The sequence below is a fragment of the Girardinichthys multiradiatus genome, chromosome 23, assembly GCF_021462225.1.
Source record: "Girardinichthys multiradiatus isolate DD_20200921_A chromosome 23, DD_fGirMul_XY1, whole genome shotgun sequence".
Taxonomy (NCBI): Eukaryota; Metazoa; Chordata; class Actinopteri; order Cyprinodontiformes; family Goodeidae; genus Girardinichthys; species Girardinichthys multiradiatus.
In genome coordinates this window covers 17278841-17294164 of record NC_061815.1, presented here as the reverse complement: position 1 = coordinate 17294164, position 15324 = coordinate 17278841, and the positions used below count along the sequence as shown (strand labels likewise).

General features: G+C 40.0%; 3 protein-coding genes across 3 annotated transcripts; 1 reads left to right on the top strand and 2 right to left on the bottom strand.

Moving 5' to 3' along the window:
• Window positions 1–1386: 1386 nt before the first annotated feature.
• foxi3b (forkhead box I3b) lies at window positions 1387–3495 on the bottom strand. Its single transcript, XM_047354087.1, has 2 exons — window positions 2688–3495; window positions 1387–2595 (listed from the first exon to the last, which is right to left on the bottom strand). The coding sequence occupies exons 1-2, from the start codon at window positions 3286–3288 to the stop codon at window positions 2027–2029; spliced, it is 1170 nt and encodes a 389-aa protein (XP_047210043.1). The 5' UTR covers window positions 3289–3495; the 3' UTR covers window positions 1387–2026.
• Window positions 3496–4665: 1170 nt separating this feature from the next.
• On the top strand, window positions 4666–5707 carry syce3 (synaptonemal complex central element protein 3). The gene is made up of 3 exons (XM_047352973.1): window positions 4666–4759; window positions 5099–5204; window positions 5331–5707. Exons 2-3 carry the CDS (start codon window positions 5099–5101, stop codon window positions 5510–5512), a joined length of 288 nt encoding a protein of 95 aa, XP_047208929.1. The 5' UTR covers window positions 4666–4759; the 3' UTR covers window positions 5513–5707.
• A 2888-nt stretch (window positions 5708–8595) lies between these two features.
• Window positions 8596–13386, bottom strand: lcp2b (lymphocyte cytosolic protein 2b). Its single transcript, XM_047354364.1, has 9 exons — window positions 13343–13386; window positions 13175–13237; window positions 13065–13093; window positions 12945–12976; window positions 10071–10251; window positions 9756–9827; window positions 9599–9683; window positions 9410–9485; window positions 8596–9202 (listed from the first exon to the last, which is right to left on the bottom strand). Exons 1-9 carry the CDS (start codon window positions 13384–13386, stop codon window positions 9095–9097), a joined length of 690 nt encoding a protein of 229 aa, XP_047210320.1. The 3' UTR covers window positions 8596–9094.
• Between the last annotated feature and the right edge of the window lie 1938 nt (window positions 13387–15324).

The following is a 15324-nucleotide window of genomic DNA, read 5'->3' as shown; positions in this document are numbered from 1 at the left end:
CAAAATTTATTTATTTAACAAAACTGAAGTCAAAATAGTAAAGCTGTGAGAGAAAACTAAATCCACCCTACCAGAATCATGAGAGAAAGCAGCAGTCAGGTGCTGTTAACCAAATATACTGGAAAACTGATCATCATCAGCGTAACCACCTCTATAAAAGCTCAGTCACAGTCCAGAGATAAACTGGATTAAATGTGGTGGGACCTTGAGAGCTGTGCAGAAACAGACATCTGGAAATCTTCGTGAACCGAGGCAATGTAAAAAAGGATATTTTGCCAAAGGTTCTCCTGATGAAATCATAAAGAAAATGACTAAGCTACTCATCAATGTTGGTAAAGGGGGTTTACAAGCTGTTTTATCACAGGATGTACATCTTTGTTTTAAAACAGACAGTGTGGTATTTAAGTGAAATAGGTTTTGTTACAGGTAAAGACCCAAACATGTTTATTATGTCTAAAATGTGAACTCTTAGAATCTTAGAAGGGAAATATGTGCTATTGTAGACTATTGTTTAGGCACTTGCTGCCAGCAGTGTGACACTGACTACCAGCTCATCTCCCTGTTCAACAACTAAGCAATGGAAATGATAATAATGAGATAACGGTAACAACACGCAAACCCGCTTGGGTCCTAATGCCCTAGAGAGTATGGAGGTCAAACGGTCATAAGGATCATATTAATTAAAATCTATACATTTACGGTATATATATATATATATATATATATATATATATATATATATATATATATATATGTGTGTGTGTGTGTGTGTTTTACCCTTTTCTTATGTACTTATGTATTATATACAGATTAAGCCGCAGATTGGAAATTACATTTGCGAGGCAAACATCTATCTCATCGTATGAAAACCGAGCTTTAAACTTTGATTTTATGTAGACAACTGCTCATTTTTTAATATAATAAAGGTGTATGGTGTGTAATCTAATTGTAAGATAAGAAATAACACCTACAAACTGTACTGAGTCCCTACTTTCACACATGCCCAGTAGGCACCATCTATCTAAATTATATGGGATACCCACAGATTTTACTGTGTCCTGCTGAGAAGGGGGAAAGCATGGGAATGTAGCTTTTCACAGTTTAGAATAATCAGTTACCTATCCATCAACAAAGATCAGGTTACACTGACAAGGTGGTTCCACACTACTGGTCATTGCTTTTCCTGACAGGACAGTTTTTCTTCTTTTTTTTATTAGTGTTTATGGTCTCGCTTTCTTTTTGAAAGTATTTTTCTATGTGTCTGAATTGGTCTGTAGGTATGATGTAGTCCCAGTAACCAATATGTATTAATTATTTAATTTATTTCAAAATAACTGCTTAATCCCCAAAGGATTATTTGTAAAATTATAAAAGGGAAACTTTAAATCCAAAAGCTTTTATTTATAGTAAAACACAACATACAGCATGTAGAAACATCTTACAAACTCATTCTGTTGAACAAACGTTTTACCAACAAACCAACAATCAGATGTAACAAACCACAACATGTGAACCAATATGCAAAGCACAACTACCACCTCTATTTGTTGCAGCTCTAAAAGACCATGAAAGAAAGTCTCATTACTTGTTTATCTTTTAGTGCATGAACCATAGACACAATTTTGACACCATTGTAATTTAACTACCCCTCTAAATGTGCTGTCTGTGCATTCCCATCAACAACACAGTGTGGAGTGGCAGGGTGTCAGCAGATTAGGCTGGGCCAGTTAATAATGACTCAGCCCTTAGAGATATATATCTGTAATAAAAGATGACAGGACCTGATAGTAAGCAAGAAGCATTTTTTACGTTGAGACAATGAAAGGCAGCTACACCTGATTCAGCTTTTTCTGTGGGAATCGAGCCCTGATAAGTGAAGGTCAGGTGCTAAAGCATTCTCAACTGTCTCTGTCAACACAAACATTCTTTTTGGTGCCTTATTCTCAGAGCCAAAATTAACACAAGGCATTTGAAACATCTTCCCAACAGTCTTTCTGAAAACACCATTCCCTCCCTTTATGTCTCCTTAAACCTCTGTGCCGTCGCGATGATAGATGATTCCGGTGGAGCTCAGAGTAGGATAGAAATGCCCACTGGACCCACTATACTGGCTCAGAATTGGGCTAGAGTAACCTAGAGAAGAGTGGGAGGGTGAGGAAGTGAGAACAGAGGAAGCTGGCGCCTGCGGTACCCACTCTGAGACACCTGAGTTGGGGGAATAGTTACTAAAGCTTCCTGGTTGGGTAGGTCTATGAAGTCCATCTAAGGGAAGGTTAATCTGCAGTGGCCTGCTCAACCCGTCTCCCCCAACCTCATTTGTTGCTCCGGTGGAAACCGTTGACATTTCAGACAAGAAGCTGCCCAGGCATGGGGTGGGACCCGACAGTGAAGGGGAGGGGATTCTATCCGCTGTTGGGGACATGGTAAGGGCAGGATGTTTCGGGCTTCCCCTCTCACTGTCTCCTGACTCTGGGGGCCCTGAGGTGCCGTCACCACCGGTGAGGGAGTCCGACTTCCTCTTCCTTTTGCGGCGGAAGTTTCCATTGTCAAACATCTTTTCACAGTTCGGGTCAAGTGTCCAGTAGTTACCTTTACCTATTGGGCGAGATTTAAAATGAAATAACAGATTACATGACTCAATCAAACACTCACAAGTTAGCAAGAACTATTCAAATTGAAGGTATTACCTGGATCATCCTCGTCTCTTGGTACTTTCTTGAAGCAGTCATTGAGTGACAAGTTGTGTCTGATTGAATTCTGCCAGCCAGCCTTACTCTTGTTGTAGAAAGGGAAGTTATCTGCAACATATTGGTAAATCTGACTCAGTGTCAGTCTCTTGTCAGGTGCTCCGTGGATAGCCATTGCGATCAGAGCAGAGTAGGAGTAAGGCGGTCTGACCAGCTTCATTAGATCTTCTTGTGAGGGAAGAGAGAACCAGCTTAGTTCCCCTCCTGGACCGCCAGGTCCAGCTGGGCCCAGGTAAGGTCTCTGGATGCCATAGTGTTGAGGTACAAATGGTGGGCCGGGATTACCGGGCGGGCCTGTGCTAGACAGGTACGACGAGGAGTTCATTCCAGAGCTGTTAAACCAAAGGTAAGGGTTTGGAGATGAGGTGGCGTAGTCGCTCAGTTCGTAGGAGGCAGGAGTGGTGCGCTGAGGACTCGGCAGGGAGGGAGGAGGGTAGTAGCATTCACCATACATGCTGAGCTCCGGAGGTTCCTGGGCCAAACTCGGAAACTGTGGGCCACAACGAGGAGGAGACTGGTTCTGGGTCTCAAACGATGACATTGTGAAGTTTCTTCCCACCTCTTACCTTCTTCAAATCTCTTTGTTTTTTTGTTGTCCTTCGTCTTCGCTACAATTTGTAGATGATCGTGTCAGTGCCTGAAAGTCTTTCTTTTTCAGTTGTCACAAAAATATTGACTGGTCATCCAAACAATTGTCTCTTTAGCATTAAAGTTGTAGACCGTTCTTCTCCAATCCTTCCTTATCTGTTTGTCCTTGCTCTATGTCAAGGTGTCACCTGTCACACTGGCTATATCTTCTTGCTTGCTCCGCCCCCTGTGTATCTTGATTGGTTCTTCTCTAAGGTGAGAAGTTTGTGGGTTTTTCTCTCCTTTTTTCAGTTGTCAGCTTATTCAATCCCCTCAGGGAGGTTTTTTCACTCTCACTTAAGAATTTCCACTGAATTTGAAAGTCTAGCATAAACTCAGTTTACACACACACACGCACACACACACACACACACACACACATACACATATATATATATGGTTTTTCTCAAAATACAATATAAATATATATAGATATATATATTAGTCAAATAAATGTTCAAAATATAACAAAATATTCTGTTTAGTTTGCTGCTGCTCTCATGGACAAATGAGTAGGGAAATAATGTTTTGTTTTGGTGAAATATCTTATATAGCTGCCATTATATAGTACCACAACAATTTGGTATTTTCCTTACAACTTACAAATTATTAAAGGAGCAAAGAAAAATATTTAGAGATAATGAACAATAAATGACAATAACGTATTTATGTTGTAACAAGGAAGACAGCTTTCTGTGTCAGACAAGTTGAAGACAGCCCTTAAGCTTCAACAAAGTATTCATATTAAAACTTATGAGGTCTTTTTTGTTTGATTTTTTTTTTTTTTTTTTTATGTGACTACATTATTACTTTCACAACTGCTCAAACCACATAGTACTTAAGTTTTTCATGTTTCAGATTTTTCCAATACAATATGGTAATCTTAATTAGGAACTTAACTTGATTACCAAAATATGCACAGACTACAGGTAAGATAGAAATATAGAGATGGTACAAAAGGGATGGTAAAAAGAGAAAATTAGATAAGCTACGGGCATCGTGGTAGTCACAGAAGCCCCTAAATCAAGTTCTGTCTAGAGCTACATACAACCATTGACCGTCCCTGATCCGTTGACGTTTATCATCAAAATTAATTAAATAAAAAAATTTAAAAAACACGTCTAAAACAGAAATAGGTTTCTCATCTTTGCCCTGTGATTCATTCCTCTATTAAGAGGCCAGAGGGAACAGACTTTATACATTAATTTATTTGAAACACAAATTTTCGATTCATAGAATTTGTAATGCAGGACTTTCTGGAGCTTCCTTTTTAAGACAGGCAATAGATTAGGCCCACTAAAAAATTCACTTGTATAACAGGAGGCCAGCTTTCAATGCGCATGCTCATTATTAATTAGCGGAGATCTTGAGATTAGTTTTCGACGGTGAGTTTAGACGCTTGGTAAATAAAATAAAAAATATTGAGTTTAACATTAGAACAACCGTGAACTAAGTTTCAGCCGGTAACTGTCGTGTTTTCTCATGACCTTAAATTACCCCGTTTTGCCTGCAGCTGCCTTGCTAACTTTAAACAAGTTCATCTTGCCAACCCAACTGTCTAAAATAACGGTTTTTTTTTTTTTTTTTACGACCGTGACATAAAAAAATAAATAACCTAGCCGTAATTAATGACTATAACTTTGCTCCGACGTATTTGTGTGATTAATTTACAATCAATGACATAAATCATTTCTTAAAATCAGTACTGCCCGTCTGAAATACAGATGGAAGATTCGTCTTTTTCCACGGTGCCTTCACGGAGCAGCACCGATATGTGTGAACTGAACAAAGATTTGGAGAAGATCACTGAAGATGTTGAGAACATATCAGGTGTGTAGCCATGTGTAGAGCTGGGCCAGTTTCCTCTTATTGTTACAGCTAATTTCTCCATATTAAGAAGAACCGTTGTTTCATTCATTTAACGGCATGTTTTATTACTTCAATGCCCACCCGCAGTGCAGCTGACCTGGATGGCTTACGACATGGTGACGCTGCGGACCGGGTTCGAGATGGATACGTGTATGCGGGAACTGGAAGATGCCTGTAGCAGATGCAGAGCTGCTGTCTTTGGGGAGCCTGAACCGAAAGCTGGATCTGATAATGCTGACTCATCACAAACTGTAGATGAAGTGGAGTAAATGTTATATTCTGGTTTACTGCGTTCAAGCTGAAGTGTCAGGTTGAATTGTTGTTGTTGGCTGGCGTTGTTAAAATTGTGGGTTTGAATATAGTTGTTAGTTTGGACTTGGTGTTTACAGGATTTATTCCCTCAGATTTAAACTGTTCTAATTTGCTTGGATTAAAGATGTAAATAAAGAAGATAATATATGTTACAGTGTGTTTTGTCTTTTTTTTTATATTAAAGCATCCTTTACAATAAAATGCCACTTTTGTGAGATATTTTTTTTTAAGCTTATACAACGATCAGGTACCACGGCCATGAATGACGTGTACCTTGACTGGTCTAACTAAACATGCCATCCATACGCAACAAACTGATGCCCTGTGTGTTCTGACACCTTTCTACCAGAACCATTACCTTAAGTGGCTTTTTAATAAATCCCACCCACTAACAGTTGCCAAGAGTAAGAGATAATTGATGTCATTTACATGAATCTGTTAGTAGTCATAATATGTCTGATTGGTGTATGTGCATCATTGGTACCAACTATTCTCTTGTAGCTTTTTTCAGATGGAAAACACAGAGAAGAAAGAAGACCAGGCTACGTCTCCTGCCAGCTCGGCTATGGAAAACATCCTGAGAGGGTTGAACTTCTTGTCTAACAGCATGGATCAACTGGCATGTATGTCCACCCTTTCACCTTTCCCCCCCAAGATGTCTAAAGGCATCTTCTCCTCCAGGTGTGAGAATGTGATATACTTGGAATACTACATGCACCAGGTTTTAGTCTTTCTTGTAGATGTCATCAGTCCAGACTGGCATGATTGTGATGCAGTGTCTGTCAGAAAATGAGTTGCTGATGGGTAGATAAGGGTAACTGAAGGATTTTTGCGCAGATGGTTGTCTGTCAGTCGCTCTGATGTTTGGTTTGAAGCTGCAACTTTAATACTGCCCCAGGGGGTGGTTGTTGTTAAGTTTGCCCTCAGAGCAGCATGCTGTTTTTATCACATTTAGTTTTAAATATCAGCTCCTTTCAATGTCACAAGCTCACAATGTCACAAAGTTGAATTTTATAACAAAATTTAATGAATGCCTGCGATTGTGTTTTGTACAATGCCCTACAAAAGACTTCATAACTCTTGAACCTTTCCACATTTTGTTACCTTAAAAACACATACAAGCATCATTACATTGAATTGGGATTTTATAATACACTGACAGTAGCATTTAATTGTGTGGTGAAAGGAAAGTATGTGTTTTTTGTTTTTATTTTTATAAAAACAAAAATGTTGCTGTGCATTTGTATCCAGCATCCACAAGTCAATACTTAGTTGAATCTCCTGCTGAAATCCCAGCTGCAAGTTTTATTGGGGCACATGTCAGCCAGCTTTGCAGACACAGACTGATATTAAATTACTCTTCTATGCAAAACAGCTCAACCTCAGTCAGCATGGATGGATTGCATCTGTTAACAGCAATATTCAAGTCTTGCCACCGACTCTCATAGATTTAGGTTTGGACTTCAAGTAAGACTTTCTAACACATGAATATGGTTTGATCAGAACCCCTCCATTGTACCTCTGGCTGTATATTTAGGGTCATTGTCCTCCTGGAAGGTAAACTGCTACCCCAGTCTCAAATCTTTTGTAGCATCTTATTGCCTTGTATTTAGCTGCATCCATCTTTCCATCAGCTCTATACCAGCTTCCCTATCCTTGCTGAAGAAAAGCACACCACACATGATGCTGCCACCACCATGTTTCCTAGTGATGTGCAGTTTTTTTGCCACACATAGGTCAAAAAGTCATCTGTCCAGAGCACTATCTTCCACATGTTTTCTGTCTGCCCTACATGGCTTGTGGCCAACTTTAAATGGGACATCCTTTGGCCTCCTTTCAGCAACAGCTTTCTTCTTGCCACTCTTAAATAAAACTCAGATTTCTGTTGGGCAAATAATTATCATGCCAGCAGATTCTCCCTTTTCAGTTGTGTATCTCTGCAGCTCCTCAGAAATTAACATGGCTACTACATTGATAATTGCTGTCCTCATCCGTTGAGGAAGACGGACTTATCTTGGTAGGTTTGCAGTTGTTCCATACTCTTTTGATATTAGGATGATGGCTTAAATAGTGCTTTGTAAAATGTTTAAAGCTTGGAGTATTGTTTTTTAAGCCAGCCCACCTCTAGGCTTCTCCCCAAGTTTGTCCCTGAATCTTGATGCTGCTGTTTGTTCAGTAATATTCACTAACAGGCTACAAGGGGGCTTCACAGAACAGCTGCGTATATTCTGAGATTAAATCACACAAAGGTGGAGTATATTTAATAATTACATGCTCCTGAAGGCAATTGGCTGCGCTGGATTTTATTTCTAGGTGTCAGAGAAAAGGGGACTGAGAACATCTGCACAGCACACACACAGATTTTTTTTCTAGTAAAACAATACGAAAACTAATATGACTGTAAGTCATAACAAGCGATCATAAAGATCTCGGCATGCAAATGAAGCCTAGTAAATCGCGCCGACGTAAAAGACTGATTATGTTCGTAACTGAAGGAGGGACTAAAAACAAACACTGTACACGATTACATTTTTCTCTTTGCAGGTTGTTTGGTTTTAGCTGTAACAGTTGCCATTGACCTGAGGCAATAGGGACAAAAGATGCTGTGTTTCTCTCTGCAGTGCGAACCCATCTGAAGCAGTGCGATCTGATCGTTCACATTAACCACCCAGACAAAATGGTATTCCTCCAAAATATTCCAGAGGCGGTGAAGCAGCAGCTGCAGCCCCCAATTGATGCGTGAGGAGCAGAGGTAACCTGTGTGAAAAAAATTTGCATAATTAAAAAAAGATATCCAACCCATAAGCCATGGGAAAGATACTCATTTTGTTACTTTCACATGGCTTTGTAAGAGAATGAGTTACTGTAGTAAAAAGAGGATGTGCATAGCAATGACCTTTCTATAATTGTGACATTTATTTCTGGGGTTCTTAAAAATCCCCTAAAAAGAGCAACTCACATGCATGCAAAAATTAGCATGCAGAGGAAGACGGAAACAGCTGTGAACACTCACAATAAACCTGCTGTTGGTGTGGTCAGAGTCCCGCAGGGTGCAGCAGACGACACTTCGGCTGCTCCTCAGAGCACTGGTCTGTGCCATCTACGAGGAGCAGCGGGGCGTTCATGTGATGGATAATCATCTCCTTCACCCTGAGGAAACTCTAAAGCACAACAGCACACACTGAAGATGACGGGGACCTAATGACGCAGCGCAGCACAAGTCAGCAGCAGATATTCCCTGAGGTGTGCCACAAGATGTGAACTTTGAAGTTTTATTTTTAGTTCACATTGTATTTTAGCCTACCTTAGTGTTACGTGCCCCATTTCCGAGAAAGTAGAAGTCATTTTGTCTTTGGATCTTAATGTTGTAAATCTTGCCTTGATTTAGCAGCATCAGAGTGTAGGGGTGTTGGGTTGAGACGTGTGAGCTGTCCCTCACCAAGAATGCTCCATCCTTCAAGATATAAAACCCCACACACAATCTCATGGGACTGTTGTTGTTGTCTCATTGAAATGTGTTCATCTATGTGTGTCTATATTTATTCAACGGGGAAAATGATGCAACCGCTAACCTTGTTCACCTCTCTGAGAGACAATTCAGCCTGATTACGAGTTATTCTTCCCCTGTACCAGGTGGGATCCAAGTTCTGGTCTCACAGAGACAGAAAAGCCACAGGAAAAGAAAAGAAATGTAGCATAGATAAGGACAGTTATCTGAGTTGTTGATAAAAATGTATTTTTGAGTTCTTCATCTGTAAGAGTTTTTGCTCTGTTGTATTTTTTAACAACATCGCCATCTGCTGTTTTGACATTGATAATGCGGTTATTGTGTAACTAACACAACTTCATTTTACCTGTTGTGATGTTCTTATCGATTGCTTTAACTGAACATGTTGTGTTGGTACAGGAACATGTGGATTTTGATTTGCCCTGGGAAAGAATTAAAAATAAATAAAAAATAAAAAAAGAAAGTTCAGAAAACCTAAAAAAAATTCCAGTAAATAAAAACAGAAATCCTGCCCCAAATTTTCAGGTAATTTTACCTGTTAGATGAATGTTGCTGCGGGACTATTGGTAGCGGGCGCCTTCTGGCAAGTGAGCCAGAAGCCACAGCAACACTGCCCTCTGCTGGGGAAATGTAAATAATGTGAGACATGAAATGTTTTGACTACCTTCAAACCTTTCATAAACTCTACATACTTAAATGTGAAACGATTCTCTGAGGAACAGGAGGTTTTACTGGGTTCTTGTCTTGAAAATTAGATAAGTGAGCTGGAAGGAGGAATGACAAACATTATTTGGCAATCAAATTTTACTGTTTCAACAATGAACATAATTATGTATCATTTGTGAAATTAATAAACACAGTCACCATATATGCCTTTTCAGCCGCACAAAAAAATACACTTATTTTCCATCTGAAGTAAACAGTCAAAGGAGGTCGATACTTTCTGATGTTTTTATAGTCTCATTTCTGTGCTCAACGCATTTCTCAATGTAGTGGCTTTTCATTACCTGTGGGAACTTTAGATGTCCTCTGGGGTTCAGGCGGTTTAGGTAAGTGTGAAAAGACCGACTGAAAACTGTGATCTTCTCTTGCTCTGGGATTATGTAGATTATACGCTGTGTGTGGCTCACTAACAGGAACGACGTAGTTTCCCCCTCCTGGTTCCTCATTAAACTCCCTTTCACTCGTCTAATTAGAGCAAAGAGATCCGACTTAGTTAATATTAAGCTATGTTTCACCTCTTTAAGTCACAAGTCACATGGACAATGATATTGCATAAATTATTTATGTGTATGCGTATATATATATATATATACACACTGCTCAAAAAAATAAAGGGAACACTCAAATAACACAGCCTAGATCTGAATTAATGAAATATTCTCATTGAATACTTTGTTCTGTACAAAGTTGAACGTGTTGACAACAAAATCAGACAAAAATCATCAATGGAAATCAAATTTATTAACCAATGGAGGCCTGGATTTGGAGTCACACACAAAATGAAAGTGGAAAAACACACTACAGGCTGATCCAACTTTGATGTAATGTCCTTAAAACAAGTCAAAATGAGGCTCAGTATTGTGTGTGGCCTCCACGTGGCTGTATGACCTCCCTACAACGCCTGGTCATGCTCCTGATGAGACGGTGGATGGTCTCCTGAGGGATCTCCTCCCAGACCTGGACTAAAGCATCCACCAATTCCTGGACAGTCTGTGGTGCAACGTGACGTTGGTGGATGGAGCGAGACATGATGTCCCAGATGTGCTCAATCGGATTCAGGTCTGGGGAACAGGCGGGCCAGTCCATAGCTCCAATGTCTTCATCTTGCAGGAACTGCTGACACACTCCAGCCACATGAGGTCTAGCATTGTCCTGCATTAGGAGGAACCCAGGGCCAACCGCACCAGCATATGGTCTCACAAGGGGTCTGTGGATCTCATCTCGGTACCTAATGGCAGTCAGGCTACCTCTGGCGAGCACATGGAGGGCCATGCGGCCCTCCAAAGAAATGCCACCCCACTCCATTACTGACCCACTGCCAAACCGGTCATGCTGAAGGATGTTGCAGGCAGCAGATCGCTCTCCACGGTGTCTCCAGACTCTGTCACGTCTGTCACATGTGCTCAGTGTGAACCTGCTTTCATCTGTGAAGAGCACAGGTCGCCAGTGGTGTTGGGCTGTGAGCACAACCCCAATTTGTGGACTTCGGGCCCTCATACCATCCTCATGGAGTCGGTTTCTAACCGTTTGTGCAGACACGTGCACATTTGTGGCCTGCTGGAGGTCATTTTGCAGGGCTCTGGCAGTGCTCCTCCTGTTCCTCCTTGTACAAAGGCAGAGGTAGAGGTCCTGCTGCTGGGTTGTTGCTCTCCTACGGCCTCCTCCACGTCTCCTGGTGTACTGGTCTGTCTCCTGGTAGCGTCTCCAGGCTCTGGACACTACGCTGACAGACACAGCAAACCTTCTTGCCACAGCTTGCATTGATGTGCCATCCTGGATGAGCTGCATTAACTGAGCCACTTGTGTGGGTTGTAGAGTCCGTCTCATGCTACCACGAGTGTGAAAGCACCACTAACATTCAAAAGTGACCAAAACATCAGCCAGAAATCATAGGTACTGAGAAGTGGTCGGTGGTCCCCACCTGCAGAACCACTCCTTTATTGAGTGTGTCTTGCTAATCGCCAAAGATTTCCCCCTGTTGTCTATTTCATTTGAACAACATCATGTGAAATTGATTGTCAATCAGTGTTGCTTCCTAAGTTGACAGTTTGATTTCACAGAAGTTTGATTTACTTGAAGTTATGTTGTGTTGTTTAAGTGTTCCCTTTATTTTTTTGAGCAGTGCATATACATACATACAGTGGGGAGAATAAGTATTGCCGATTTTGAAGGCTTTCCCACTTGCAAAGTATGTAGAAGTCTTTTATTTTTATCATAGGTGCTCTTTAACTGTGAGTGACGGAAACTAAAAGAAAAATCCAGAAATCACATTGTGTGATTTTTAAGTAATTTAGCATTTTGTTGCATGACAAGTATTTGATCACAAGGACCAAGTCAATGATCTGAAGAAAGCTGGGACCACAATCTCAAAGAAGACCATTAGTAACACTCTACGCCGCCATGAATTAAACTCCTGCAGTGCACGCAATGTCCCCCTGCTCAAGCCACTGCATGTCCAGGCCCATCTGATTCTGATTCTCATTCTCATTCTGATCTGAAATTTGCCAATGACCACCTGGATGGTCCAGAGGAGGACTAGGAGAAGGTCATATGGTCTGATGAGACAAAAATAGAGCTTTTTGGTCTAAACTCCACTCGCCGTGTTTGGAGGAAAAAGGAGGATGAGTACAAGCATGGAGGTGGAACGTCATTCTTTGGGGATGCTTTTCTGCAAAGAGGACAGGACAACTGCACCGTATTGAGGAGAGGATGGAGGGGGCCATGTATCAGGAGATCTTAGCCAACAACCTGAAAGATCTGGAGAAGATCTGTATGGAGGAGCTGCAGTGTGTGCAAACTTCGTTAAGAACTACAGGAAATGTCTGATATCTGGAATTGCAAACAAAGGTATCTGTACCAAATATTAAGATTTGTTTTTCTGATGTATCAAATACTTATGTCATGCAATACAATGCAAATTAATTACTTACAAATCACACAATATGATTATCTGGATATTTGTTTTAGATTCCGTCACAGTTGAAGAGTACCAATGATGAAAATTAAAGACTCCTGCACGCTTTGCAAGTGGGAAGACCTGCAAAGTCAGCAGTGTATCAAATACTTTTCCTCCCCGCTGTGTGTGTATATATATATATATATACATACATGTGTGTATATGTATGTGTATGAAAATAGCTACATAGTTTTTCACTTACAGACTCGTTGGAATCCAAGACTTCAGTCTGCACTGTTAGAATAAATATAAAAAAAAAATCACTCTCAGAAAATTGTTTTTTTTTTGTATTTTATTTGCTAAATTAAGCTGAGTTGTTTACCTTTGGATGCATAATTCTGTGTCTTAGATCTGCAAATAAAATGAATGTAAATTCTGCTTTCTATGGTTAGTTTTACTTTCAGAGGATATAAATACCATCCGTCTACTTACTTTGACCCAAAACCCTTCCTCTTCTCTTGCTTGTTAAGATCTCGTTGGATTTTTGCAAGTATTCTGTAAATAATGAGCCAGACAATCAGTCGAATACCAACACTTTAAGCACGCTAGAGTACTATAGTTTGTTCTGATTTGAGTCAAAAAACATTTCTTCAAACTCACGGAACATAGATGATTGGGAACACTTCAAGCTCATGCTGGGTCATATTCTAGATGAGTTACGTGTTTTGGAAGCAAGAAAATCTGTTGCTCATTTAGCTCATTACTCAGAATGTTGAAATCTCAGGAGAGGTGAACTAACTCACCATAAATTGTGCTCCAGTTATACCTCTCTTCAACACTACAATGTCACTGCTGCATAACTTGCGCTGAGAAAACAAAACATGTATGTTTTGTGAAGCACAAAATAAGATTTTAATGCATGTTTTCACACATTTTGGACTGAAAATAAAACTGGCTCTCTTTCAGGGCAGCCTTTCATTAATAAACAGCAACCATGATAAATTCAAGGCAATGAATTAAAAATGTCAGCTATTTTGCATTGTAAACTTTAACATTGTTACTATAAACAACGGATTATACAGTCTCTACTAAATTAAAGTTAGACAACATTGTCAATATTTAAAAGAAAGCCAGAATTTTCAAGGATTGTGTACAAAAATAAGGTCTTGCATGCACCTCAAAGCTCTCTTTGCATCAGAGAGTTTATACTGTTGCACTTAAAATTAGTTAAATACAACTTTAGAATGAAAACCACATATGATATAATACACTGTGTCATTGCATCATATAAAAAATAAAGAATTTTACCACATTTATTCAAAATGGTTAAGGAGCCGTCAGATGCTACTTCTCAAATTCATCATGAAGTGTAAGCGTATCTACTAAAGCAGATTAGCCAATCAGGAGTGTTCAGGCATGTCTTAACAGTACCAAGGAGAGACGACTCACTGAACGCAATTACAACGGTTACTATCAGTCTGATATTAGCGCTAAAGTCATTTCCAGAACAACATGAAGTACATCCTTTTAGCGTGGGAAAAGATGTTCACAACTGAAAAATATTTAAGTTGTACTCACCAATCACCTTATGTAGCTTGTTAAAAAAAAATGAAAATCAGCCAATCACATAGCAGCAACTCGTTGCTATTTGGGTAACTAGATTTTGATAAAGACGACTTGCTGAATTTAAAGCATCAATATGGGAAATAAATGTAACTTTAAGTGACCTTGAATATAGATGAGAGAAAGGCAACAGTTGCCCAAATACCAATTTGTTACAACCAAGATATGTGGAATACCATCTGTGAACTCACAACACATGGACATGGGCTACAGCAGCAGAAGAGTACAGCAGATACACCAAAATTAGATAACAGACTGGAAAAACACTGCTAGGTCCAATGTGTCTGGATTTTATTTAGCACAAACGTCAGATCCATCCTGCCTCGTATCAACAGTTCAGGATGGTGGTGGTGGTATAGTTGGAGTGGGGGATAGTTTCTTGGCATACTTTAGGCACAGTGGTAACCATTGATAGTTGTTTAAGTGTAACATCCTATCTCAGTGCATGTTGATCAGTATGTCCATCCCTTTATGACCATGTTGTTCCCAGCTTCTGAAGCACCATGTCACAAAGCTCAATTTATCTCCAACTGGTTTGAGTTCACTGTAGCCTGCACAGTCACTAACTATCACCCTGATAGAACACCTTTGGGATGTGGTGGATCTGGGGAATTGCATCGTGGGCGTGCAGCCGAGTAATCAGCAGCAACTTCTGAGGGAATGTTTCTGACATTTTTAGATCTGTTCATCAAAGAATAAGGCCTATATAGTTCTAAAGGTAAAAGAGGGCCCATGCAGGTACTAGCAAGGTGTACCCAATACAGCCGCCTGTGTAGTTGCCGGCCTTCTCTGACGGAGACATTCAAACCACTATATGCTGAGGTCACACCATGCCAAGTTTAAACAAATTGCAGAACCTCAAATGTTGCAAGTCAATAGTAATGGATAAAGATAAGCATATCTCATAGAAGTCAAGCAATCTAAATGAAGAAGGGGGGTAATTTCCTCCACAACAATATGTAAGAATAATAAGACCTTTCAGGAGATACTTCTGATTATTACTATTAAAGGTAGTTCTG

Excerpts from the sequence above, each read along its gene's own strand:
- foxi3b (XM_047354087.1), bottom strand. The coding sequence starts at position 3,288 with ATGTCATCGTTTGAGACCCAGAACCAGTCTCCTCCTCGTTGTGGCCCA. Across the intron at positions 2,596-2,687 it reads AAGAGACGAGGATGATCCAG|GTAAAGGTAACTACTGGACA; the intron begins GTAATACCTTCA and ends CTCGCCCAATAG.
- syce3 (XM_047352973.1), top strand. The coding sequence starts at position 5,099 with ATGGAAGATTCGTCTTTTTCCACGGTGCCTTCACGGAGCAGCACCGAT. Across the intron at positions 5,205-5,330 it reads AGATGTTGAGAACATATCAG|TGCAGCTGACCTGGATGGCT; the intron begins GTGTGTAGCCAT and ends GCCCACCCGCAG.
- lcp2b (XM_047354364.1), bottom strand. The coding sequence starts at position 13,386 with ATGACCCAGCATGAGCTTGAAGTGTTCCCAATCATCTATGTTCC. Across the intron at positions 10,252-12,944 it reads TCTTGGATTCCAACGAGTCT|ACGAGTGAAAGGGAGTTTAA; the intron begins GTAAGTGAAAAA and ends TGCTCTAATTAG. Across the intron at positions 9,828-10,070 it reads GACATCTAAAGTTCCCACAG|CTCACTTATCTAATTTTCAA; the intron begins GTAATGAAAAGC and ends TCCTCCTTCCAG.